This window comes from Gopherus evgoodei, chromosome 3 (assembly GCF_007399415.2).
Source record: "Gopherus evgoodei ecotype Sinaloan lineage chromosome 3, rGopEvg1_v1.p, whole genome shotgun sequence".
Classification (NCBI taxonomy): domain Eukaryota; kingdom Metazoa; phylum Chordata; order Testudines; family Testudinidae; genus Gopherus; species Gopherus evgoodei.
In genome coordinates this window covers 162037927-162065444 of record NC_044324.1, presented here as the reverse complement: position 1 = coordinate 162065444, position 27518 = coordinate 162037927, and the positions used below count along the sequence as shown (strand labels likewise).

The 27518-nt window shown below is 41.1% G+C and overlaps 2 protein-coding genes across 2 annotated transcripts in view; one reads left to right on the top strand and one right to left on the bottom strand.

Moving 5' to 3' along the window:
* The window catches only part of BTBD9 (BTB domain containing 9), a 458382-nt gene that overhangs the window by 373539 nt on the left and 57325 nt on the right, over positions 1–27518 (top strand). The window lies entirely within an intron of this gene.
* Positions 14403–27518, bottom strand: part of ZFAND3 (zinc finger AN1-type containing 3) — a 269257-nt gene continuing 256141 nt past the window's right edge. The window contains exon 7 of the mRNA XM_030557273.1: positions 14403–16938. Within this exon, the coding sequence (XP_030413133.1) occupies positions 16784–16938 (155 nt within the window). The 3' untranslated portion in view covers positions 14403–16783. The remainder of the gene's footprint in view (positions 16939–27518) is intronic.

Sequence of the window (27518 nt, the reverse complement as noted above, 5' to 3'; positions counted from 1 at the left end):
GATTTTCAGTTCTAATCAATAAACACTAACACACACTCACTATATATATAAATAAGTGTTTATCCAATAAACACCAAATATGGTTACTTGTATCTAAGGGACTTGTGTACCCAGAGCCATTATGTGGACTCGCAGGGTGTTTTTTTTCTAAAGTGCACTAATGTGTGCATTAATTGGTCCATGTGGACCTTGCTGGTGGGCAGTAAAGGTTCCCTAGTGTACTTTAGCGTAGTGCTGTTTGAAACACTACTATGTTAAAGTTCACTAACTTACAGAGAGTGCTGAAAAAAAAAACAATTTTTGGACATCTATGTAAAACTAAAAAAAAAGCTAAAAATAAACCCTGAAAAACAGAATCCCCATGAATAAAGCATTTGGGGATTTTTCTACATGAAAAAGGTTTTTTTTTAAATTTTTTTTTTAAACTCTGATAAACTTGGGTCTGTACAAGCAACCCAGCAAGACAGCTCTACCCGAAGGAGTTTTAATCCTCAGAAAAGCCTCTGTAGATGGTGGTGCTGTACAGATGTAAATTATTTACATTTTAATTTTGTAGGCACCGAGCCAGGTTATGAGAAGAGGATTGTATTTAGAGAAATAGCTGGCTATGAGGAGCATGACATGTGAGTGAAGATAATGTCCCAGTGGTGGGCTGATCATCTGGCGATATTCTCAGTGTACAGGATAGTGAGATATATTGGTGCTAGTGCTCTGAGGTAACTGAGAACCCCTGTCCTATTCCATTCCAGTGGTTTAAAGTGGGGGTCGGGACCCCTTAGGGGATCATGAGGCTATGAAATGGGGCATCGCGAGCTGTCAGCCTCCACCTCAAACACTGCTTTGCGTCCAGCATTTATAATGGTGTTAAATGTATAAAAACGTGTTTATAAGGGGGGGTCGCACTTAGAGGCTTGTTATGTGAAAAAGGTCACCAGTACAAAAGTTTGAGAACCACTGGAATAGAATAATGTTTGCAATGGGAGGATCTCGGTGTTTGGAGAAAGGCATCATCCTAAATTGCAACAGTTTATCACATCTCTAATCTGGAAGTGTTGGGAACCCAGACTTTCTCTGAGGGATTTCCATATTGCCATATTGTGGCCTGGCTAGCCCCAGTACCAGGAGTCTTTCATACAGAATTTCAGCACTTCTGTTCCTAGTTATAAACAGGTTTGAGCAGAACAATACTGCTGGTAGTTGGCTAGCCTGCATGTATTGTTATGGGTTGAGTTAAAACCTTGTTGAAAATTATTTGTGAATAATGCCCTTCATTCAAGGTAGTTGTAAAAGAGAGTGAAGGGGCTACACCAAAAAAAGAGAATTAATGGAGTCTTCACAGGAACTCGCAACTTGTGGGCAGAGGGTTCAACTGTGTGTGTGTGTGTGTGTGTGTGTGTGTGTGTGTGTGTTCGTTCTGACTAGGTGAGCAGCAGACAAGAAATTGAACTAGACTGAGGCAGGAAAAAATGTAAAGCCGCAGCCAGTAAATGTGGTGTGATCCTGGAGATGCCTGGAGAACAGTTCTGGGTCTGGTGCTTGTTAAAGAAGCTTGGAGCAATAAGCAAAGAAGCTATCCTCTGTCTTTTTGTTCCTCTTGTTTGGAGAAGCAGTGCTTTGATGCAGTTATATTTATTTACAATGAACATACAAAGAAAATACCAGATTCAGTCATCAATTTCTGCTGCCGTCTGAAACATCCCAGGGCCCTGAACTTTGACTAGTTGCTTGGTTTAAAAAGGGGAACACTTGTGTGAACCATGGGATCCAGTTTCCAAGGAGAGAGATTGTGGATTGGTATTCCTGATGAACTAAGTTAGAGCAAGTTCAGGCAATGCTTACAGAAATCAGACTGCCAAAAGCAATATCTAAAACAGGAGCTGGAGATGACACAAAATGAATTTAAGACACGAACTAAAACAAAGTTTCCCAGAAAGGACTCAAAGATGACTTACAGACCTGGTGGAGAAGCAATTACAAAGAGCCTAGAGAGATTGGGAAACCGAAAGTTTTTCATGAAAATGGGGGAGACCAGTTAGACTTTGTTCAATATCAGGGCCCTGAACTTTAAACTAGCCACTCAGATTAAAAAGGAGCAATATGTAGTGCTGCGTTTTTCTGGATCAGAACTGCTCACCTGTGCATTTGTCCTCAGAAAAAAAGGTCTATTTTACACAGAGCAAAGTGGCAAATGTTATGGGGAAGCTGTTTTAATGTCCAGTGTCAACCAGACTGGGCTTTATCAAGAAGTTGCAAGCATTTCAGGACTTGCCCAAAGAAGGAAACAGAGGATTCTCACTGGGCTTAGCTTGATGGAGCTTTACTTTAACAGTATCTTCTAGACTAGAGCATTGTTTCTCAACCTTTTTGATACTGTGGACTGGAGGATTTGGGGGGGGGGCGGCATTTTGCCACCCTCGGCGGCAATTTGGTGGCGGGGGGGTCCTTCTGCACTCCAGGTCTTCGGCGGCAATTCTGCGGTGGGTCCTTCTCTCGCTCTGGGACCCACCGCCAAAGTGCCCCGAAGACCGGGAGCCGCGGAAGGACCCCCTCGCCGCAGAATTGCCGCCAACAACCGGGAGCGCGGAAGGACCCCCGCCTAGGACACCAAAAACCCTGGCGCCACTCCTGTCTCAGGGACTGTCACTGGTCCATGGACCAGTTGTTGGGAAACACTGCTCTAGAACAGCAAGGAGAGCCCTCTTTCTTCTAATGCTGAGTCTCTTCCTTTGCCATAGTGCTGATTCCTCATAGACTTCTGAAAGGAGGAGTCCACCATGCAGACTAGGCCATTCAGAACAGGAGCACTAGAAGGAAAGTCTGTCTCTCTCTCTCTCAACAGAACTTTCTCTGTGAAGTCCACCATGACTGAAAATAATACAGGCTTAATCATAGGCATTACGATGCTGTAAATTACAGGCAATTCTCCTTCAGCTCAGATGAATTGGGCCTTTGCTGGAGCAGAAGATCCTTCTGAAATCTATTTGCAGCAGAGTGACACTCAAGAAGTTTAGGTGGCCACAGCCTTGTTTCATTGTTAACCGAGTATCTTCAAGTAATAAAACCAGTTTAGGTTTGGGTAGAGTTTGCAGCCAAGTTTTGGGTCACTTTTCATTAATAATTTTACCCAGTAGGAAAACCAGCAGTTGGGCATTGGTTTAGGTGGAAATGCACCACTTTCCCACTGCTTTCCCCTGCAAAAAATATTAGCGTTTGTAAATGTATTTGTGTTTACATAAAATGGAGTTGGCTGCTGGCTGTGTAGGTTGGTTTGATTAGAAAGGTATGGATTGACTTCAGTTACAGTACAGCCTTTTGGAGAAACAATGCTCAGACTTGATGAATGTGCTGAAGTTTAGAGAGATGAAGGATGGATGCCTGAGATTAGCTGGCATGCTTAGCTCAACTGTGAAAATCACAGACCCTTCTGGATGCATGCGTTACAAAGGGAGTCAATTAAATGTTTCCAGTTGCGAAAAAAGCAGCCTCCTCAAAATACATTAGCTCTCTCAAATATCCAATTTAAAAAAAAAAGGGGAGGGGGGTGATTGCAATTTACAATAATATATTCCTGTAGTTTAAAATACCCTCCTTTCACTTCTGTGTGCTTGGTTCAGTATCTCAGTTTGATTAGATCAGTGTGGTTTGATTCTGGATGTTGTGTATTGATCTCACTAGAAGTCTATTGGTGAAGACAAAAGTGGAACAGTTGAGGTGCCAAGCCCTGACTTTTTTTTTAACAACTTCACAAGTGCTCTGCTAGACCAGACATCCCTGAAGAGTCGAATGGCCTATAGAAATGAAACCTGTTTGCAGCTGGTAAAGGAAGTGCAAAAAGACTTGGCTTTTTTTAAATTTTGTTTTTATTACAGGTTCACACAAATCTTGGTACAAGGAAAAAAGACTAGTTATTCTACAAACCCTACCCCTCCCATTCCTGCACAGCTTTGTAGATGGCCCCTATTTACATACCACTGCAGAGAGCAACCATACAGAGCGAGCACAGGTTTTAAGGCCATCTGGCACACACCACTCAACTGTCCATCATTTGAGACCCAATGCTACCTCTGCACTCAGAGAGACCTGCTGTTATCTCAGTTTCTCTCTTACTGTCATTTGTTGAAATCAAGAAATGGAAGTTATGGAAAATGTTGTTTGTGAATAAAACCACCACCACCTAATTGGCAGCTGCCTTCTGTCTAGTTCCCTTGTTATGCGGGAGGATGTGTGTGTGTGTAATTCTGTCCTTATGGTTCTCTGTGGGCTTGTTGTAAATTGAGAGTGACAGACCTGATCACAAAACCAAGCTTTTAGCCATTTTGGCTTAAATGCTAGGCTAGTATTCCTGACCTTTTGGTTAATGCTAATAGCTCTGTCTTAGTTTCCCATGGTCTGCAAGAAATTAATCATGATGGATTCACTATAGTAAAATGACATCAGAGATTCTAGTTTAGTTTTACTAGGAAAATTATTTTTGACTTTTCACTGAATAATTGCAAAGTGAAGATAGGTACAATTGTATGAGTGCAACAGCAATGAAAAATGCAGGTAGAGGGCATGAATTCACAGATTATAGACATGTAGGGCTGGAAGGGACCTCAAGAGGTCATTTTATCCGCCCCCTCATGCTGAGGCAGGATTAAGTATAACTAGACCATCCCGGACAGGTGTTTGAAAGTTTTTAAGAACAGGTTAGACAATGACAGATTCCACAGTCTCCCTAGGTGATCTGTTTCAGTGCTGAACTATCTTTTTAGTTACAAAATTTTTCTTGATATCTAATCTAAATCTCCTTTGCTGCAGAACTAGCCAATTACCACGTGTACCACAGTCAGTGAACGTGAAATACAATCGTCATACTCTCCATAACAGCCCATAACATATTTGAAGATTTATCCCCCCCCCCCCCCGCCTTCGAGATGAAACATGCCCAATTCTTTCACCTTTCCACATAGGTCATGTTTTGCAAGCTTCTTAACGTGTTTGTTCTTTTCTTGACTCACTTCAGTTTGTTTACATCTTTCTTAAAGCATGACACTCTACAGTGGACACAGTACTCCAGCTGAGGCCGCACCAGCACTGAATAGAGCAGGACACTTATCTCCCATGTCTTACTTAGGACCCTCTGGTTAACACATCCCAGAATGACATTTGTCTTTTAGCATCGCACTATTGACTCATGTTCAATTTGTGGTCCACTGTAACCCCCAGATGCTTTTCTGCAGCACTGCTGCCTAGCCCATTATTTCCCATTTCTCATTTGTGAGTTTGATTTTTTTCCTTTCTAAGTGCAGTACTTTTGCACTTGTCTTTATTGAATTTCATCGTTATTGTACAAGGGGAAACAAAAGCTTTAATCGGACATTCTGAAAATAAGATGAGTCCCCCTCCCTTTGGCCCCCCACCTAAGAGCTGCTGTCAGAGGGGAGGTGCAGGTCGGTTCCGGGAGCCGTCTGAGGTAAGCACTGCACCCCTCCTGCACCCTGCCCTAGCCCAGACCCTGCACCCAAACTCCTTCCCAGAGCCTGACCCCCACACCCTCTCCCGCACCCCAACCCTCTGACCCGGCTCACACCTAGATGCCTGCCCCACCCCAGACCCTACACCCAAACTCCCTCCCAGAACCCACCCCCCCCAACCTCTCTCGCACACCTGCCTGAGCCCAGAGCCCAACCCCTCCCACACCGAAACTCCCAGAGCGTTAGGCCAGGGGAGGGGGCGGAACTTGGATCCATTCAGGGCACCACCAAAAATTATACAAACCTGCTGCCCCTGTTACCACAGGGTCCACACTATACTATGTTGATGGGAGAGTGATCTGTGGTCATAAACTGACCACTGATGCATCAGTCGCGGTGTGTCGATCCCTTGGTAAGTGTAGACAAGCCCTTAGGCATGCATTTTAGATTAACTTCCAATTTGAAATGCTCACAAACCCTTTTCATAGTGCTCAAGCCCCAGTTGTCTGTTCGTACAATACCAAGAACTCCTGAAAAGAGCAGGGAATGGCCAGTGTTGCTCTCCCTGATTGCCACTCACCATCTGCAACCCTGCCTCAAAAACACACTACTTTGGACTAGATTTGTGAGCCCCAGAGAATGACTGTCTTCTTCCAAACAAGTTCAGTTACTAAAGTCACTCTTTATGCTGTTAGGCTTCATTAACATACCCAGCATACTAAATAGGCACCTTTAAGCTGGTCAGGAGAATGCAGGATTGGGAAACAGAGACCCTAGGTTCTGTTCCTAATTATGTTTGTATCTCACAGTGTGCCCATGGCCAGTTTATTTCTCCCATGCCTCCATTACCCACCTGTAAAAGCAATATGAAAAAAATTACATTTAACATGGGGCTCACGCTGCTTTCCCCATCTTTGTAACCAGCTTTGAGATCAATGGCTGTGAAAGTGCCTAAGAAGCAGAGTACTGTTAGTTGTCACAGAAACTTTTGGTAGTGTGAGGTGGTGATGGCAATTGCGATTTTAAATTCCTCAGAAACTGCATGACCCATAGTGTCCATACTAGCCCTCAGTCTGGCTTGCTGGCTTATGCCAACAGACCAAAGGGGTTGTTTTATTTTATTTTTTTTGTTTGTTTGTTTAAGCTGCACCAGAGCTGTGGGACCTGAGAGCAGTCCATTAGTACTCTTGCTAACCTTACAAAACAGATAAGCAGCCTTAGGGCTAGGGACCTCGTAAGAGCATCCCATAGTGACGTGTCTGCACAGAACCTTCTTAGTATTTTCTCTCATGGGAGGTAGGTTTAATTTCACCATTTCTTTGAAGATCTTGATATTCACACAGCTCACAGTGGTGAGCTTGTGCAATTTCAGTTGCCTTCAGTGGCAGCTGGGGGTGCTTAGTACCTATTTAGAATTCGAGTCTCATGGCGAATGTGTGTGTTTGGCTGTGTTGGTGTGTTCATGCATTATACATCTACAATTTAGGCATTGCACATATTGCAACAGGGATGTTACCCTTTTCTTAAATAGGGATATTCCGAATGAAATGGTATGAAATTGAGGTTTGTTCATTTTTTTTTAGTTTGAATTTTAGCACATCTGTAAAAATGTTTGTCTGAATTACTCGTATAGAAACAATTTGCACCCTGAAACTGATGTCCTGGGTCATATTGCAAGTCTATGGATGATGACAGTGGTAGCTTGAGAAGGTGTAACTATTTTTTTTATTACACTAGTGTGAAAAAGCTCACATTATGCTGGGTTCTGTATAAACGTAGGAGGAATTGGGCCCTTCTCCAGTGAGTCTATGCAACTAAGTTTAACAATAAGTTAGGGTGAAGAAAGGAGGGCAAGAGTAACAGCAGTAGGATCACATACATACATAAACTGCTTTGTGCATAGTTGCATATAATTGTTCAACTAGGATCTGCAAACACGATCAGCCATCTATGCCTGGCCTGGGACTGTGTTCTGTGCCTTTATTTAGCTGCATTGATACATTGGCCTAGACTGGACTCCAGTTGCTAGGGATGACTTTTCTCTAAGGAGACTTACTGTATTTCAGAGTGTTTACATACAGTAGTAAGTCGGTATGAAGAAACTTACTTCTGCCTGAAGTGAAATTAGCAAGGAGATGGGCTGAAAACTAGGTGCTTTTATGTTTTACAAGTTTTGGAAAAAAATGAATTCAAGTTAAGTAATTGATCCCCCACATCAATTAAAATATTTTAAATGCAGAAAGTTATTAAGAAATTTGCAATCTATCAAAAGGTAAATTGCCCAAAGGAGCCTGTGCAAACACTTCCTGCATGGTTTACAGCACTGGGTTGTGCATAAAGAGATAAATGTACTGTCATTTCACTGTGAAGTTACTGCTGTTAAAGTCATTATATATCCTAATACATTCAGAACTAGACTGCCCAGTGATTACACTACAGCCACAAATTGCATTTCCTGACTAATTCATCTAAAACACAGTATTCACACCCTACAAGAGTGTGAAGGGAATCCATAGCCAGCAAAGAAACAGAGAAGGTCAAAAGTTTCTATTTTATTACCCAGTGTTTTGTGCTGCAGTGATCCTGATTTTGTTCATTATGTCATTAAATCCTCCAGTTTACCTGTTTAACTGAAATGCTCAAGGAATGCTGTGATGTACCACAACACACAATACCATGCTAGAGGTGCTTTTTGCCCCGCATGCCTGCTACAGTAGGCAGCAAATTGTTTAATCCTCAATAATAAATACTTAGCACCTTATAGTGCTAATTAATCAATACTTGTCTTGGACCCTGTGACATAGTGTAAGCTTGTTATATGGACAGGGATACTGAGGCCCAAAAAGACTAAGTGACTCACTCAGGATTCCACATATTGCAAGTAAATGATAGATTGCATTAGACGGCATTTAACTTCACCTTGCTTAGGATACGTAGTTTGCATAGATATAGCATCATTTAAGTTTCATTTCATGATAGGTGAAATAAGTTGCACAGGAACAGTGTCCATGAATGAGCAATTGTGGTGTATTCTCAGAAGTGTTACAGACAATTTAATTTCCTTGTTCTCTCCTCCTTTCAGCCAGATTGCATTTTGTCAGGAGAAAGGCATTGCAGCAGATAGGTTCCTTCCTAGGCGCGTCAGAGATCAGATCAGGGTTGTACTGCTTACAGTGATTAATGCATTTTAACTCTTTATGCACAATCCAGTGTTACACAACAAATATTTTGACACCTCTTACTGTGCCTACTTAGAAACTGCAAATATAATATAAAAGGACTAAAGCTTCCAAACCCGGTGCTTTATATTTACTAATAAAACTGTAACTCCTAGATGATGGGGCTGCCTCTGGGGCATAGATTACAAAGAGGTGAGCACCAGCCCCTCTGCTAGCACTAAGCACACCAAAAGCTAAAACATTATAAAAGTTAAGTGACCAGATTGAGCTCAGTCTGGACTTTCATAAGTTCAATTAAGTATATTTATTAATGTAGTTCTGAAAATGGGGTAAACATAGATTCATAGATTCCAAGGCCAGAAGGGACCATTACATCATCCTTTAAAGAGCAGCAGCTAAGTAATTTAGCATTTAAGAATTAAGATCTTCATTTACAAGTCGACAGAGATTGATTGGCAATAAAAGTCTTGTTGCTGTGATATTAATAGACATGATTGACTGCTCTAAGGACTGACTGTATATCACCATGCCCTCAGCTATAGTTTACTATGAAAGTGATCACGCATAGCAAGAGATGGATTTGGGGAGCACCGAGAAAGGTTAAGCTCTGAAGGTGACTTGCTAGCAGCACCGTTACTTTAAAACGGGAATAGCATTTTCTAGTATTGGTGCAGGCCTGGATGAGTAAGTGGAGACAGTAAAAACTCAGACAGGAGCTTCCAGTAAGTGAGGTGAATAGTAGTAGGTAAGAGGCCACATGAGAAGCCACAGGCCATAAGCAAGCAGAAAAATGAGGGAAGACACAGGTATCATTGGCAGGCCACTTTCCACCTGAAAATCTGTTGAGACAAGGACTGGTGATTGGATGTGTGACCATAATGAATTTATGTTTTCCCTCCAAACAGGGTAGGTCCTGCTTTATTCAGGCCTCTACCTTACAAGGAAACAAATATTTCTTTGCCTAACCAAGGTACACAAGGAATGCCCCTTTGAAACTTCCTGGAGCAAGGTCAGTAGCAATCCAGGATCAGAAACAAACGGTATGCACGCTGGTTGGTGCCTGTGAACATAAATTTGGGTAAGCAATTAATTAATGCTTAACTCAGTAGGATTTCATCCAAACATCTCCACGTGTGGGTCTCCCCCTTCATTGCCTTTCTGTATATTCGGCATGCACAAACTGTACATGTGTAGAGATGTATTCTTGGCCAACTCAGAGGTAAGAACCTTGTCTAGACTAGAGTAAAAGGTGCATTAGCTAAAAATGTTTTAAGTAATATTTAAAAAATTTTAGATTGGGCAAATTGAATTTTTACATGCATTAGGTGGTAGAGATGAACCGGGGGTGGGGGAGTGGGTGTATGTGTGTGGGTGGGTGTTAGCCTTTAACTCAACCAGTTAGTTTAAATAAACACTGCCTTGTTTACAAGTATCTGCTAGAATGTTTTATCATCACAGCTTTAAATCCTTCCCTAGCCTAGGCTTTAGAGAGCCTGAATGTAAACTGATGTAATTTACATGCTGAAGGGAGCAGACCAAGATGTAAAATTACAGGAATTTAAAACCATCTCTAAATCCAGCCCTTGGAGCACAGGATTTTCTCCCCTCAGAACTTTGCATTAAGTAACAGATCATTCTGTTGGGTGTTTCAGCACTTAACGAAACATTTATTTTAGAGAAAGAAAGCTTGATTATCTTGGCAGTGCTGATCACACAGGCTTTTTTTTTTTTAAACCCCACACACAATATGCTGCACTGACGACTACTAGATTCAGGTGGATTTTTTAAATTATGAAGGAATAATACTGGCAGACCTAGAACAAATCTCTCTCACTTCTGTTCTCCTTCACTGTAGATCAGTTCTCTTAGCACTCTCTATCTTAAGTGAACAAATTTGGCTGAAGCAAGTAGTTTTCTGAAAAGTCAGGGACTTTGATCAGATCCCCATCTTCATTAGCAAAGTGACTCAGGAATTAAGAGATGGAAAAAACTATTAGATCAGACTTGTCCTCTAGCTAAAGTGGATTATTCCGAATAGTTAGGCTGGGTAGAATTCAGGGATGGGTTGTTTTTTTTTAGTAATTTCTTAATGGCTAATACCAGTGTTTATTTTAAAGCATTTTTATTGCTTTAAATTTTCACAGTTGTAGAAAATTAGGGGTGGGGTGGGGTGGGGTAGGGAGAAGAGATCATTATTGAATCTAAACATCTACTGTCATTAAATAAGTTTAAAGCTTTATATCCATTAAAACAAATTTTCAACATCACATGTCCATATACAAAGTAAATAACCTTAAATCAAACTCTAATTAAAGTTCTCAAGCAGCATTTTTCCCATCTGTAAATTTCAGTTATCATCCAGGGAAGTTTTGTAGTTGTTGTTGGTTTGTGTGTGTGTGTGTGTAGGGTGAAATCAATATTTACAGATAAAAATCTAATCCTCCCAAGCCCACATTCAGTTTGGTTTCAAGTAGTCAGACTTCCACCAGTTTTCTAGAGGACTAGAGTCCAAGAGCTCATTTAGGAAACTTTTTCCTTGGGTAGCTAATTTTCTTTTGTTTAATTTAATCTTTTATTTTAGCTGCCCCCCTTGAATATCATCAGCTTAATTTTACCTTGAACAGACCCAACAGAAAGGAACCATGTGCTTAAACCAATGCCTTCAAAGTTTACCTATCCCTATCTAAAAAAATGTTTTATAGAGTGCATTTACTGAATTTTTGAACATTTCCCCAATACTTCAGATGTTTGTCCATTAGGGAATGTATAATGCATTGTAAGTGCAGTAGCAAAATTTAATCCCTATTAAACAGTAAAAACTAATATCTGTTTTAGACCAAATATAAACATGTTCCCATTTTACTTTGCAAATAAATTGAGTTCATGGTGTTGAATCAGACACCAGGACACTATTGAGGTGCTTTTTAAAAAAAGTAAATTCATAACCTAGCTTGGCCCTTGGTAATGTGTGCTATAACCTTTGTGATCACTGACTTCAGAAGATGTAAGTGGCTGTGACTAATATATGCATGTAGGTTTTGTATATTCTCTATTCCTCTTGCTCACTCCTATCTACAGCTTGCAGGACATGGTGTAGTCTAGGTGTCTGGCACCTCCAAAGGACTGAGTCTATAAAAAAGTTATAGTCCACATGTAGATAAGACAGGACACCTCCATTATGTGTCTGATGTCCTTAGAGCAGTACTACCATCTATATGCCCTCTGGTTCTTATAGAGCCTCATGAACATTACAGAACACGGCTCCTGGTTCAACCTGCCTGATCTTAAAGGCTGAGGGGGGAGAACTGATAGGTCGTCTCATTGGGACTGCTGCCATGGGGGGAGGGATAGCTCAGTGGTTTGAGCATTGGCCCTGCTAAACCCAGCATTGTAAGTTCAATCCTTTAGGGGGCCATTTAGGGATATAGGGCAAAATCAGTACTTGGTCCTGCGAGTGAAGGCAGGGGCCTAGACTCCATGACCTTTCAAGGTCCCTTCCAGCTCTGTGAGATCTATTTTTATTATTAATATAGAAGAGTGCTTGAGCAGAAACACTACTTCCACAGATCCAGCTAACTTAGGGAGTACATCAACAAGAGGAAGAAGTTAACATAGGAACACACCTAACGTATATAGTCAGAAAAATACATCACTGAAGCCTATGAATAGGCCCTTGAGAGTTTGCATAAAAGTAGAGATCTCATTCTCTTCCTTCAAATGAAACCAACACATCCAGTGCTCACCATTAAACAGAAGCAATATGTCTTGTTAAGATAGATAGCCTTCAAATCAAACAGAGATGTGACAGAAGAGCTCCTGAGAAGAAAGATGGGCTATGTTATGCCCTTTTTGTGGTGGTGGTTTTTTATTTCAGAGGGCATCATCATAGTGGATAAAAGCTTGGCTAGTAAGGCAAACATGCTGACATCAGTAAGCAGAGTGCGGTCTAGGGGGAACGGTGACTTGTTTATGTAAATCCTTCTCTTTTTACATTGCTGTAGAGGTGCCCAAGTTAAAGTTTAAAGTCAGAATTGAATCTGATATTCTACAGCAGTGGTTTTCAACTGGGGGTCTGCAGACTAACTCAGGAGTCCACAAAAAGTTATTACCATACAACAATGGTTTTCAACCTGTGGTCTGCAAATTCCTGGGAGTCCACACAACCATTCAAAAAATGTTAGGGGGCCACAACTGAAAAAAGTTGAAAAACCATTGCTCTACTGATTTGTTCTATCCCAGCCCACCTTCACTTTAACTTCCTGCTGAAACTCTGGTTTGAGCCTCTCTACGTGTTTTACTGTACTACTGAGTGGCAATTTCAGTTAATATACCCAGTGACAAAGAAGCATTGATTGATGGCTGTATGTATTTAATAATGTACCAAGGACCATGCTGTCTGGGTAATCATTAATGATTTTGCTGATGGAGCATCTGAAATCCATTATAAAATTTGCATTTTAACAGATTCCAGTTTTCTTCCTTGGGGGAGACTAATATTAAAAATAAACATTGCAAGGCAGAGAACTGGATTTGTGCATGTACGTTTCACCCTTGGAGCCATAGGCAAAAATTATTCACATGAGAAAGATATGATTGTTTTCATTCTACATAAATTTAGTTTGTGCTACAAAGTCAGCTCACCTCAGCACATCAAAATAGGGTTCAGAGGATTAGAGCTGGTCAAAAAATTGACAAAAAATTCACCTAATTTTATCAGAAAAATTAAAATTGAATCTTTTTGACTGGCTTGAAGATACAGCACCAGGGGCATGTTACATCTTCAGACTGCTGTGTAATTGCATGTGTACACTTAGATAATGCTAGCCCACACCTTGCCAAGATTTAGCCAGTGCTGTCAATGCTAGCATTCTCCTCACCAGCACTAAATTCACTTTCTGTAGTTAAAGCTTTATTGTTGCAAGACAGACAACAGCAGATACAGAGCAAGAAAGGATTTTGGAGGTAGGCTTCTGCTCATTCTATCTGAAAGAGCTCCCTCTTTTTTTCTGAAATTTTGGCTCACTCCTTGGAACTACACCAGCAGCAGCTGGGATATCTCTTGATTGTGACTAACTTTTTGCTATACTACTGAAGTGGTGTGCAAGAACCACAATACACAATTTTATCTTTTAAAGTACAGTGTTCATTTCAGGAAAAAAAATAGGGGTACATGTCCCATGATTCAGGCATAATTTCAATTCCAAACTGAATTTAAATAGTACCAGTTTGACTGTCTCCTTGTTCAACACATTCCATTGTTATTCAACTAGTTCCATATTTTAGGCATTGTAAAATCCAATCTATATAGTTTAGCTCCTAATTACCAATTATGAATATCTCATAACTATGGAATTTTACATTCAGCATACAGCTACTGCAGGTGAAGAATCAGTCAAAATACATTTACTTTAGAGGACATTCTTTACTTCTCATACCACTGTAACAGTGCAGTACCATATGCATGGAACTTAAGAGCAAAGAAACTTGTTTGATAAACGTGACAAATCTACTGTAACCTCAATATTGAGAAATAAAGTTTTGTGAGTTTAAACTAGATTTGCTTACAAAAGAAATGGCTAAACTTGAACTCTGCAGAAGTGCTAGCTCCAATGACTGGCAGAAAATACTGCCCACTTTAAACACAATTTGAAATCACTGGCCCAGTGCTGAGGTTTTTTCCCCCATTCACATTTCATAAACAGCAGAAACAGTGCAGATCAACATGATCTGCTGGAATAGTCAGAGAGGAATTCAAACTTTAGTCTGATTGGTTTAATTTTTTTTTTTTTTTTTAGCAGGAGGAAAAAGAATAAAGTTACAAGATTCTTTTAATATTTTCACAATGTTAAACTAAAACTGAGCTCTAGGCTACATGTGTAAGTAAATCTAGAACACAAAAGGGTTAAATAAGATTTTCTTTAAAGATACAAGAATTAAGCTTTCTTTACGTTTAACAAACTTCACAGAACAGATACTGCAAAGGAACAACCCCTCCAACTTTTTTTTTTTAAGTGAATATTGCCCATAATCCACATTAACTTTGAGTAGTGTTCTCTTAAGAGCCACCTTGAAACCAACTGTGCGTTTATAATAGGGTTAAAGGAGTAGGAGGGCTAAACAGCATCATCAGTATTAATGCAGATGAGTATTGTATATCAGTCAGAATGTCCACCAAACGCTATGCTAGGATTTTAGAGGAAAAGAAAGTACATATCTCAGCAACAGCTGAAATCCATGATTTTTAAACTCTTCATGGTAAATGTTAAGAACATCCTCAGACTGCCCTGTCACCAGGAGGGAGTGGGATCATTTCTTGAAAATACAGTGGAAATTTTGTTACTGATTCCATAACCTTGAATAATAATAATAAAAGTTTTGTTTACACAGCTTGCATTTTATAAAAGATGGAACATTTTTGATTTATTTCATGGTTAAATAACACTAATACAGTCTGATGCTGAGTGTATTTTAAAAAAAAGTCTCATTAAATGGTTTGATGTGGCTACCAAACTAAAAATCAATTTAGCCTGTATGAAATTATTTACCTTTGACACATGCAGAAAAGAGGACGACTTATTTAAGCTCTCTTTCCCCACACACCTTTTTTGGAGTGACAATATGCTACTTCACCCCTTGGAAGTTTTACACAAGCCCAATTTTTCAAAACTATACAAAATCCTCCCTCCCCCTCCCAGTTTTTCTACCGAACTACCTGATTGTTAATGCTTTACTAACTTGGCTCAGGGAACCATATCCACATAGACTACTGAGACAAATCAGCATGAATCCTCTTGACCTGCATAAACTTTGTCTGCAGCAGGAGACATGCTGATTTTTCTCTCTTTTTTTTCTGCTACAAACTAACAAGATCTGTGCACTTCAGCTCTATGTGGCTCAGCGTGAAAGAGCGCATAAGTCTAAACAATAGATCCAAAGTTTTCCATGTAATGCATTTCACATTCACTTGCTTTGCAACATTTGCGGGCAGAGATTTTCATGAGAGCATCGAGCTGCATAGAAACAAGGCTGACATAGCCCATTTGATTATCTTGTTAAAACTCAAGCTGATGAGGGATGCTTTCCTGGTTGTTCCCCAATACTGTTACTGAATTCTGTTTGCTACAATATGTCCTTTCCCACCCAACTCCCACCCCCCAATATATATGTCTAGCTACAGAAAGTCAGTCTGTAGAATCCAGCCTTGGCTACTGTGCTGTGAATTAGCCTTATTTGATCAATCATCAGATACCTGCACTTAGCAAAAGGCAAACAAGAGCCAATCAGATTTTGGCCGGTGGGAATGGCAGCACTGGTCAGCATACATAACAACCGTGGAATCTGGTCAGACAATGCTTAGAAATTCTATGGATTTCTATGTAGAGAATATACACTGTTTACTGCTCTAGGATGTAACCAGCTTTAAAATGAGATCACCATAATTTAAATGAAGAAAAACAGGATCTCTGCAGCAAGTTAGATACAAAAATTTTTCATAAGAATCTCTGTTCCCCTCTTTTTGGCTTCCTGGGAAGAACCAGAAAGATGTTCCCTCCCCAGGAGAATCCCTGATGCTGGTGACATTGCCTAACCTCAAAAGCCACACGTGATGAAGGCACGGATGACCAGTCAGGTCTTCCGGGCTTAGCAGCTACCACGGCTGCTCTTAGTGGAGTTTCATCTCTTCAGGATGAACTAGAAGTGAAGAGGTGAAAGGCTGCACATTAAACACAGTTTGTCTGAAAGCCATGTGCATAGCAAACTTTTACACCAGCTTCTACTCAGCTATTTATTTTAACTCTGCAGCTGGAAGGTTTCCAGCATAAGGCTTTTAGAGTTTGACTCCAGCAATAACAGAAGCCTTTGGATTTTTTGTTTTGTTGTGTTTTAAATCCACTAGCCATGCTCGAAAAAATATTTCTTCATGTTTTAATTTTATACATTGGCTAGCAGGCACCTTTGTAACCAGCCAGAAATCAATTTCAACCACCATCAACCCCTAAACTACAGTACCAGGACGGTTGGCTAAAGAAAGGAAACTGATTGGCTGTAGTCTGAAACTTGCCCCGTACAAGGTGTCTGGCTGACTTTGTCCTAAATAAGGCTAACATTAGTGAACTAAGAACAGCATTTGGTTGCAGAGTCTCGCACTCAGGAACACCCTTCGCCAATGCGCTGGCATGATCTCCCTACTTTCCGGTCCAGTTTCACCATTTTCATAATGGCTTCCTCACGCCCACGTCCCATGTGGTCAAATGTGCAGTCATGTTGTTCGGGCAGGCGATGTAACATACAGAACACATAACCTGCCAAGGAGAAGGAAAGAATGTGTTGTGTTAAGGACTCTTGAAATGGCTGAATCCTATGTCACCAGGAGAGCAGCATTATGCCGGGGATTAGTGGGGTTTCAAGATCAATGAAAACTTCACATTTTCATTTGTTTTCATGATATTATCACAATAAATATTGCTATGAACAACTTCAAATTCTGTGCTGTTTTGTATCATACACATTCAGTGGGAGACAATATAGTTTACACCTATATTTACAGCATTTTCTATGGCACATCTGAGTTCAAGTCATATATTAGTAATTTATTCTTGCAATCTACCCTTTGTGAGGAAGGAAGATTCCTATTTTACAGATGAGAGAGTAAAACCAACATTTTCTAAATTAGTCTCTGATTTTGGATGCCCAGCTGGAAATATCTAGGGTCTGACTTTCAGAGGCATTGAATACCCTCAGCTTCCTTTGACTTCTGTTGGAGTAGAGGGTGCTGAGCATGCTGTCCAGGGTGCCACAGTTTGGGGACCCAAATACCAAGGCACTCAAAATCAGAAGTTATTTTTGAAGATGTTGGCTCTGTTAGCACCATCAACCCTGTGACTGAGCTGGGAAAAGAACTCAGATTTCCCAAGTCCACTCCCAGTTCAGTCTTTAAAACAGCTGTACTGAATGTCACTCTCTCTGTGTGTGTCAGAACCCGAGGATTCCCTGTCCTCACAATGCTATGTCATGCCATTATCCTTTTGGCTGTGGGTCAGTCTTCTCTCTCTCCCTTCCTGCCTCGCCAAGCTACTTAATACCATTCAGTCATCCAGAGCCCTACAGTTCAATAATAAAAGGCAGTCCTTTTTCAAAGGTGAAGAATGAAGCCTCTTCAGCACCCAGCCTTTTTCAATCTAGGGAGAGACTGGGAAGCAAACTCCCTCATCTAGGGCTGTGCTCTGAACATTAGAGTGAGTGTAAGGAAGTCTTGACTTCAGATACTGTCTCTGACATGGATACTTGGTAACTGTGAACAGAGCTCCTCGCTGCCTCAGTTTCCCTATCAGTAAAAGGAGGATAAGAATTACCTCACAGGGACATTGTAAGTAGCGTTTCTAAAGTAACTCCTCACTTAAAGTCGTCCTGGTTAACGTTGTTACGTAGCTGATCAATTACAGAACATGCTCGTTTAAAGTTCTGCAATGCTCTCATGATGTTTGGCAGCTGCCTGCTTTGTCCACTGCTTGCAGAAAGAGCAGCCCGTTGAAGCTAGCTGGTTGGGGCTTGGAACCAGGGTGGACCCTCCATCAGCTCCCCCCTAAGTTCCCTGCACAGCAGCCACCCAACAGACTACCAGTTGCCAGCAGTTCAACTGTCCCTCCCCCAACTGCCATGTGCTGCTGCTGCCCTCTGCCCAGGAGCCTCCTGCTTGCTGTGCAGGAGGGGAGCTAATGTCAGGGTGTCCCCCTCCCCCTGCTCCTGCCCCCTGCTTATCTTTTCTCCATATAAAGCAGGGTGGGGACAGGATGGAGGGAGAGTGGTGTCAGCGTATGTAAAGGGGCAATGTGCATCTCTCCCTCCCCCCACACAGGGTGTGTCTCTCCCCCTGGGTTGCTGTCTCCTCTCCCTCCATTTGTGCTGCCTTGTAGAGAGTGTGAGGCTACATTAACAACAGCGTGTTAATCCTTGAGGGCTCAGCCGAATGCTAGTTCATCATTTAACAGTAAAAGCATTCCCTGGGAAATATTCTGTCCTCTTACTTCACCACCTCAACCAAGCTTCACGGTCATCACTGCTGTGTACAGTATTCAATTGTTGGTTTAAAACTTATACTGTGTGTGTATATAATATAATCTTTTGTCTGGTGAAAAAAAATTTCCCTGGAACCTAACCCCCCCCCCCAGCCATTTACATTAATTCTTATGGGGAAATTGGATTCGCTTAACATCGTTTCGCTTAAAGTCACTTTTTCAGGAACATAACTACAAGGTTAAGTGAGGAATTACTGTATATTACAAGACACCGCTATAGAGATGAAAGAACCTTTACACTGGTAAAATCCTTAAGAAAACTGATACCAAAAAAAAAAAGGATTTTTTTTTTTTTTTTGCAAAACTAACTTGAAGACAAGATGGATTTATTTTGGCTCACCATTTCAATGGCACCTGCTATAGACTTTTCTATATTTCAATCCTTATCTTGCGCAGAGTATGTATACTCGGGATACCAGCAACAAAAATGGAGTTTCCTTTACTTTACTTAACAAAACAGACAATGATTCAGCTAAATTAGGATATAAAACCTCTCTCCTCTATCCCTGTCCCCATTTATTCTCGACTGCTGATCCACAGCAGACATACGCAGAAAGTACCAAGCACTTTCAAGGTCAGATGGTAAAGATTGTTTAAGTAAGAATGCCCTTGGGTATCAGCTTATCAGACTACTTGTCTGATTCTCTCATGTACGTTATGGGGTAGGGAACATCTCCAACTGAGATTGGCACTTCCTTTCTCCATTTGTTGAAAATAGGACATCAGACTGCTGAACTAGTACCAAGTGGATGGCATAGGAATATAGCAACTTCCATATTGCACCAGATGTTTTACAAGAAAGTGCAAGCAACCATGCAGTAAACAGATATGGTATAATCTGCCCACCATGAAGGTCTCATCCTAATCCCTGCTGGAAATTGCCTTAAACCCTGCAATATGAAGTTTCATATCCTTTCCACTTTTTTTTTAATTAATCATTAGCTAACAAGTCCAGATATTCTTGCTAGCCATATAAATGTCCAATCCTTTTTTGAATCTTGCTAAAACACTTGGCTTCAATGACATTCTGTGGCAGAGAGTTCCAGAGTCTAATTATGCATTGTGTGAAACTGTATTTCCTTTTATCAGTTTTGAATTTGTCATGTTTCATTCATTGACTGTCTCCTTGTTCTTGTGTTATGAAGCAGAGAGAACAGAAGCATTTGCTCTTTCTTCTCTAAATCATTGTTTTATGTAACTATCATGTCCTATCTTATTTTGTCTCCTTCTAAGGTAAACAATCCCATTATTTTCATGCTCTACATATCAGAGTTTTTCTAAGCCCCAGTCATTCTCACCACTCTTTTCTGAGACCCCTCTAATGCTGCAACATCCTTTCTGAGATGAGGCGAGCAGTAATTTACACACTATCCTAAATAAAGGTATTCCATCAATATTTTCTCTATTAGTCTCTGATTCAATCCTCATGCATCCTAACATTTTTTTAAAAAACCTGCAACTGCACACTGACAGAAATTCATCAAACTGTCCACAAAAGGTATCCAGATGCTTTTCTTGAGTGGATTCTGTTAATTTAGAGTCTCACTATTCCAGTGGGGCAGTGAATGTTCTAAACTATTTTCAGCTGTCTGTTATTGCCAGGGCTTTTGTTTTTTATAAATATGTGCAAGTGAGAGCAATGTCTTAAAAACTCATATGGAAAATTTATAGACTGTTCATACGGAATAGTGTTCATACGGAATGCCTACAACTGAATTAATAAATAAAAATCCCAGCATTAAAAACCGATATCCAATACAGGATTTTTAACATTTTACTTAAGACAAGTTTTTATATTATTAGCTTTTCTTTTACATTATGCATTGAGCTTTTTAAATAGGTAAAGGATAAAATTCTCAAAAGTGCTTAAGAATTTAAATGAGCCATGCATCATCCTATTGGAGCTAGGCTGTGTAACCACATAGTTCTGAAGAATTTTTCACTAGTTCACAGCTGTATTATTGCTTCTGTATTCTCTACCAGCTTCACCAGCCTTGGGAATCACAATGTGCACTACGTAGTCGGTTGTGTGTGGGAGTGACCATTCCAGACCCAGGCTCATCAACTTTGACAGCAATTACATTATTAATTTATGTGCACTAGCAGAGAAGGCCAATATGTTTATCTCTATTCTTATCCTTAAAACCAGTTCAAATTTAGAGATGAAAATGTCTCCTGAGAAACAGGAGCTCCCTCTTGGTTAGAAAGCAGAGTTAGATTAATGAGCTCTTGTGGTATATTTACTGTTAGTTCATTACTGAAAGATACTGGATACAGGCTGTCTTTTCTAAAGGATATTCATACAGAAATGCACAAGTGCCTTTGCTAGCCCACTTTAACTAACGAGCAAAATAACTTCTTGCTGGGGAAAAGTGTGTCAGCTAAGGCTAGTTTAGCAAAAGCAGAGTCATACCAAAAATACGGCAAAATGAGAGTTCAGCTCCGGGTGGTAGATCTCAATGTGCTACACTTCATGTCAGGAATAGGCTACGAACTGTGCTCTCTACACTACATTCATCTAATGCAGCACTGTGGAAAGATGTACTGAGGCATTAATACTTTATAGGTAGGACCCTACCAAATATGGGGGAGGGATAACTCAGTGGTTTGAGCATTGGCCTGCTAAACTCAGGATTGTGAGTTCAATCCTTGAGGGGGCCATTTAGGGAACTGGGGTTAAAATCTGTCTGAGGATTGGTCCTGCTTTGAACAGGGGGCTGCACTAGATGACCTCCTGAGGTCCCTTCCAACCCCGATATTCTGTGATTCTATGAAATTCGTGGTCCATTTTGATTAATTTCACAGTCATAGGATTTTTAAAATCATAAATTTCATAATTGCAACTATTTAAATCTGAAATTTCAGTGTTGTAGTTAAAGGGTTCCTGACCCAAAAAGGAGTTTGGGGGGGGGGGGGTTGTGGTACTGCTCCCCTTACTTCTGCGCAGCTGCTGGTGGCAGGGCTGCCTTCAGAGCTGGGCACCTGGAGAACGGTGACTGCTGGCCAGGAGCCTAGCTCTGAAGGCAGAGCTGCCACCAGCAGCAGCGCAGAAGGATGGCATAGTAAGGTATTGCCACCCTTACTTCTGCGCTGCTGCCTGCAGAGCTAGGCCCTCAGTCAGCAGCCACCACTCTCCCACCACCCAGCTCTGAAGGCAGCAGTGCAGAAATAAGGGTGGCATGGTATGGTATTGCCACCCTTACTTCTGTACTGCAGCTTCAGAGCTTGGTACCTGTCCAACAGCCTTCGCTCTCCGGCCGCCCAGCTCTGAAGGCAGTACAGGAGTATGGGTGGCAATACCACAACTCCCCTAAAATAACCTTGTGATCTCCCTGTAATTCCCATTTGGGTCAGGACCCCCAATTTGAGAAGTGCTGGTTTCCTCTGTGAAATCTGTATAGTATGAAGTAAAAGCACACAAAAGACCAGATTTCATGGTCCGTGACACGCTTTTCATGGCCATGAATTTGGTAGGGCCCTACTTATAGGATCTTTTAAGTGCAGTAGGGAGCTATTCTCTGCAGTCCATCATCAAAACGAGGCTTCCGCTACATTAATCAGAACTTCAATGGGACACTGGGAGCTAGGACTGCACCCAGTATAACATCTCTCTCTAGAGTACTCATGCCATTTCAAGTGACCTTGAAAATGGTGGAAGCATCATTCAAAGAAAGTCTGTAAGGCAACAAAGAACAGCTGTGAAGTCTGCCCTTCATTTTTCATCCTTCCTGAGCACTCTACTGGAGAAAATACATTTCAGATGGAGGTCACTAAAGCAGCACCTAAGATGGGAGAGCACGTCAGACTTCTGTTCTTACTCTGTGTTAAAAAGTGATGGTGAAATGCTGCTGAGTCTCTGTTAAGAAAGAAGCTGTTCCTATCACTAGACAGGAATATGGAACAACACCCATTGAGAGCTTCTACGAAAGTGCTAAAAAAAAACCCAAACCACCACCTCACATTTAATTCTTCTTGACGTTCTGACTTCTGAGTTTTGAAAGCAGCTAGCTGCTAAAATACCAGCAAAGTAATAGGTGAAGCATTAGAAACAATTAAAATAAATGGCATAGTAATTCACTAGGGAAAAGTCAGGATGGAGTTTTGGAGGGTTCTTAATTCCCCCAAATAGCATCAATTCAGTTCAATTCCATTTCTTGTCAGGATAACTCAATGGAAGGAAATATGGTCCTGGAACAGTAGGTGTTGTAGGTGTTACTGCAAGCCAATCGTTTTACCCTCATTGGAAGCCAGCAACTGAAAGCTATAACAAGAAGGACTGGGTATTCTCTTTGAGGTCTACAGATCTGCCAAAACCCTAATCTTCCAGTAGTAGAGTCCATTGGAAAGTTTCAAGGAGTCCTATTCCTGATAAATATCTATATCAGTATTTCAGTGACTAACTAGCATGTTAAACAGAAAGGGAGAAAACATTTCCAAATGCTGATCCCTCTGTTTAAGAATCCAAAAACCTGTCATGACAAGACCCTTTTCTTTGGGATATGAGCAATGTCTTGAGAAGCTAGCAAAAGAAAGAAAAATTGCTCAAGTACAAGTATCAACAAAGACTATTCTTATTAAATATTTATGTAGTGCTATAACTTTGAATGGTGATTTGGAGATATTGAAGACAATGCCCCATCTCAAAAATTAAGTCTAAATTATCAGAAAAGCAACTGCACATTGACCTAACTACCCTGTAATAACTGCTCAACTTTCAGCACTTCTAAGCTTTAGTTTTTGTAGGAATCAGAAATGTTCAGACTTACCCCAAAGTTTTCATAGCAAATGTGCCAGGCTGTAGACCCATCCACCGATGTTGAGACAAAACCCCAAACTCCACTTTAGTGGGGTTTTATTTTAGTATTTCCAAAAAGACCTCAATTCATACAATTGAAAAAACCTCATTACTGTAAGCTGACAAAGTATCTGACTGTAAAATTCTATAAAAATTGTAACAATATTTTCTGGATCATAAATTTGAAAACATTAGTAATGTTCAGAGTTGGTTCACTAGTCAAAGCGAAAGTGAGCAATTCTCTTCTGAAATACTAGATCAAACAGCAACCTATTAGTTTTCAAAGTTATGCACAGGGATTGTGGCCATATGCACAAGCCATTCTGAAAGTTGACTCTCCCCCAAATATGTATGCAACATCAACCCTGCTGCAGCCTTAGAAGGAGAAGTTTCCCTGGGTAGGTAAATGGAGGTGATGCCAAGACTCACAGCCAAAGTCAGAGTGCTTGAAATTTTAAATTCAGTCCTAGCTTCACACTAGTGCTGTCGTTTGTCAGCTTTATTCCTGAATGAAAAGGCACAAATTCAAAGCCACCAGAATTTGCAGCTCATGCCACTTCTGAATTTTAATTAATAACACACTTGTTTCCTCACAGATACTCTCGTTGGAGCCTCTTCAAAAGTGGTCCAATAAAGCCACAGACTTATTCCTGTGCAGAATTCCGCTCCATACATTCTGGCTTCTTTCACTTCTCTTGCAAGAAATTTTACACTTTCCTGATGATTTGAAATTCTAATCAACAGAGATTCAAGCAGAACCTAAAAATACCTAGATACCTTGTAGACGAAGGTACTGCAAAAGTTATACACCAAAGTGCAGTATTGTCTAGGGGTGCATGTGTGTGTTTACTTAGAATTGTATATAATGATTATGTGCAAGCATAAAATGTAGAAACAGAGGTTAAAATATCTGCAAAATATAAACAGGCCAATACTTTTAAAGGACCAAAACTGCAGACCTATTTACATCGGCAGACAGTAAATTTGTGTGCATGTCCAGCTCATAAGTGCACAGAAAAAGTTTGCAAATCAAGAGCTGTTCCAGTGGGAAGCACTAAAGTTTATTCACACACACAATCTTTGCTAAGGCATAAAGGAATGGATTTTCAAGCATTTTCCACACTTACAACAGGGGCCAGATTTTGAGACAGCTCCATTCCCATTTAGGTACCTAGAGATGAATGGGAACTGCTAGGTGCTGAGCTCTTGAAAACGTGACACTTAAACATTAGACTAGCTCCTTTTTTAACCTCTTCCCCCTCTTATTCCCCAATTAGATTTATACAGAATAAGTTTTGTTCAGCCACTATAGGTGCACTTGACTTAATTCAAAACCACACTCCATTACAGCTAAACTGCAGCAATTCTGTCCCATGTAATCCCAAAAACTAACAAACAGGGTAAACTATTGAAGGCACCTTTTTGCTTCCCACAACAATTGACCACCCTTCACAATAACTCTTCCCTCCTCCTATCAGGGGGAGGGAGGAAGTGAACTTTAACATGCAAAATGTAGTGTCATCTGATTATCCCATTCTTTCCCCAGCAAACTAGTATATGCCTCCAGTGCCACCTTTCTGTTGCACTTTCTGGACTCTAGAGCACAGCATGGACAGAACTTGCTGCTCTGGTGGATGGCCTCCTGTCCATTTACAATGGAAAAACATTCATCTTCATCCTTCTGGACTTCTCTGGGGCATTGATGCTATAAGCCACCAGATTCCAGTACAGTTTCCAAGAGGCTAGCAGGCATGAATCGAACTGCCCTGAGATGTCACCGTTCTCTTTTATCTTAGGGTTTTGTACTGCTGCTCATCAATGTAATATTGAAATTATTTCTTGTAAAAAAACAAAGATAGTCAATAGCAAAGTCTCTATTTGACTTGTCTATTTCTTGACTCTTCTCTTTTTGGATTATAGAAAACTGCTTGGAGTGACAACGTGTTTGCGGCTGACCGGGGATGGTAATTGCTTTTTGGGAGTTTTTTTACTTTGTTTTGGGGGGGGCGGGGGAAGGGGTTCTTCTGGAAAAGCTTTATCAAAGAAGGTTTTGAAGCACTTTCTAAAAGTAGGACAGACCCTGAATTCATCTAATCAGTAGAAATTGGTTCACAGTCAGAGCCCCTCAATTGAGAAGCTTTATCCCAAAGCTCTCACATAGCATGTTGTGAGTTTTGTGATTTGTGTTATTACAAAGGGCACAACTTTCCTGGCAGTTCTTAGGTGGAGCTGAGATCTGATCCACTGATTTCTTTGAAGATTAGGACCAAGGCTTTAAATTGCATCAAAACTGGACTGGAAGCCAGTGTCAGGTCCAGAGGATGGACTGTAAGTACTCATGTGAACCAAAACTACGCAGGAGGCAGGCAGCTGAATTTTGTACTGTCTGGGGCCTTTGTACAGTGTTCACATTCAGCTTCAGATATAGTGAATTATAGTAGTCAAGCCTTCAGGTGACTAATGCATGAACCACTGAGCCTAGTCCTCTCCTGGAAGGAATGGGCAGAGTTTCCTAGCAAGCTGGAGGTAAAAAGTTTGAGTCAGATGGTACCTGATTATCCAAGCTAAGTGATAGTCAAACGATACCATGGGGCTTTGCACCACTTTGATGAATGTACATGGTATGCTTTCAATGGAAAGGATAGGTAGGTGCAGGAAGATAGTGCCTCAACTAGTTCTTCAAACCTTTTCCCTCTGCTGACGAGCATCATTTCTGTGTTGCCTGGGTTGTGTTTGAGCCAGCTGCTGTTTCATGCAGGCACTGAACCCTTGCAGAAATGGTTAAATATTAGTAGCGGTAGCATCATTGGAGAATGAGGCCAGGTCTACACTAGGAGCTCTTTGCTGGTATACTTATACCAGCATACTATACCAGGAAAGTGATCCTAGCATGTATGCCAGCAAAACTGTGCTTTGTACCTGTATAATAAAACCATCCCCTCCTGGCGAAATAATCTATACTAGCAAAAGTGCTGCATCCATGTTAGATGCTTCTGCCAGCACAGCTATGTCAGTCAGAGATCACACCTCATTACACCACGACTGATATAGGTAGGCCAACAAAAGTTTGTAGAGTAGACCTGGCCTGAGATGTACAGTTGGGTGTCAGTATATTGGCACTGGACCCCATGAATTCTCACTCTACCTTCAAATGGTCTCAGGTAAATATTGAAGAGAATTGGGGATAATGTGGATCCCTGCAAGATCCATAGGCGAGGCCCTTCAGAGAAGGGAAGTAGTTACCTATCATCACTCTCTGAGTTCTGCTAGAAAGGAGCATTTGAAACCATATGAGCATAACAATGTGTCTGAACCTATAGAGCAGTGGATCTCAAACTGTGGGTCAGGACCCCAAAGTGGGTCATGAACCCCTTTGAATGGGGTCACCAGGGCTGGCTTAGACTTGCTGGGGCCTGCCCCACTGCCCAGGGCCGAAGCCAAATCGTGAGGGCTTCAGCCCTGGGTGGTGGGGCTCAGGTTGCAGGCCCCCTGCCTGGGGCTGAAGCCCTTGAGGTTTGGCCCCCTTGCCAGAGTGGTGGGGCTCAGGCTTTGGCCTCTCCACCCAGGGCACTGGAGTTTGGGTGGGCTCAGGCTTTGGTCCCCCCTCTGGGAGTCATGACATAATTTTTGTTGTCAGAAGGGGGTCACGGTGCAATGAAGTTTGAGAACCCCCGCTATAGAGTAATTATGGACAGTTATACCTCCAACACAAAGGCCTTCAAGTTTTAGTTCTCTCCCCTGTACCATTCCATACCTATAGGAAGCCATTGAGAGCTAGTGAGACAGCATGGGCTTCATGGCTAAGTGTGTGAGGGAAGTACCCAAACCTAAGCCATTCTTTTTAGGCGACAAATCTGAGGAACTCTTTCAGACTGAGGTATCATTAGAGAAGGTTTGGAACAAATTGATAAACTAAACAATAAGAAGTCACCAGGACCAGATGGTATTCACCCATGATTTCTGAAGGAACCTGCATGTGAAAATGCTGAACTACTAACTGTGGTTTGTAACC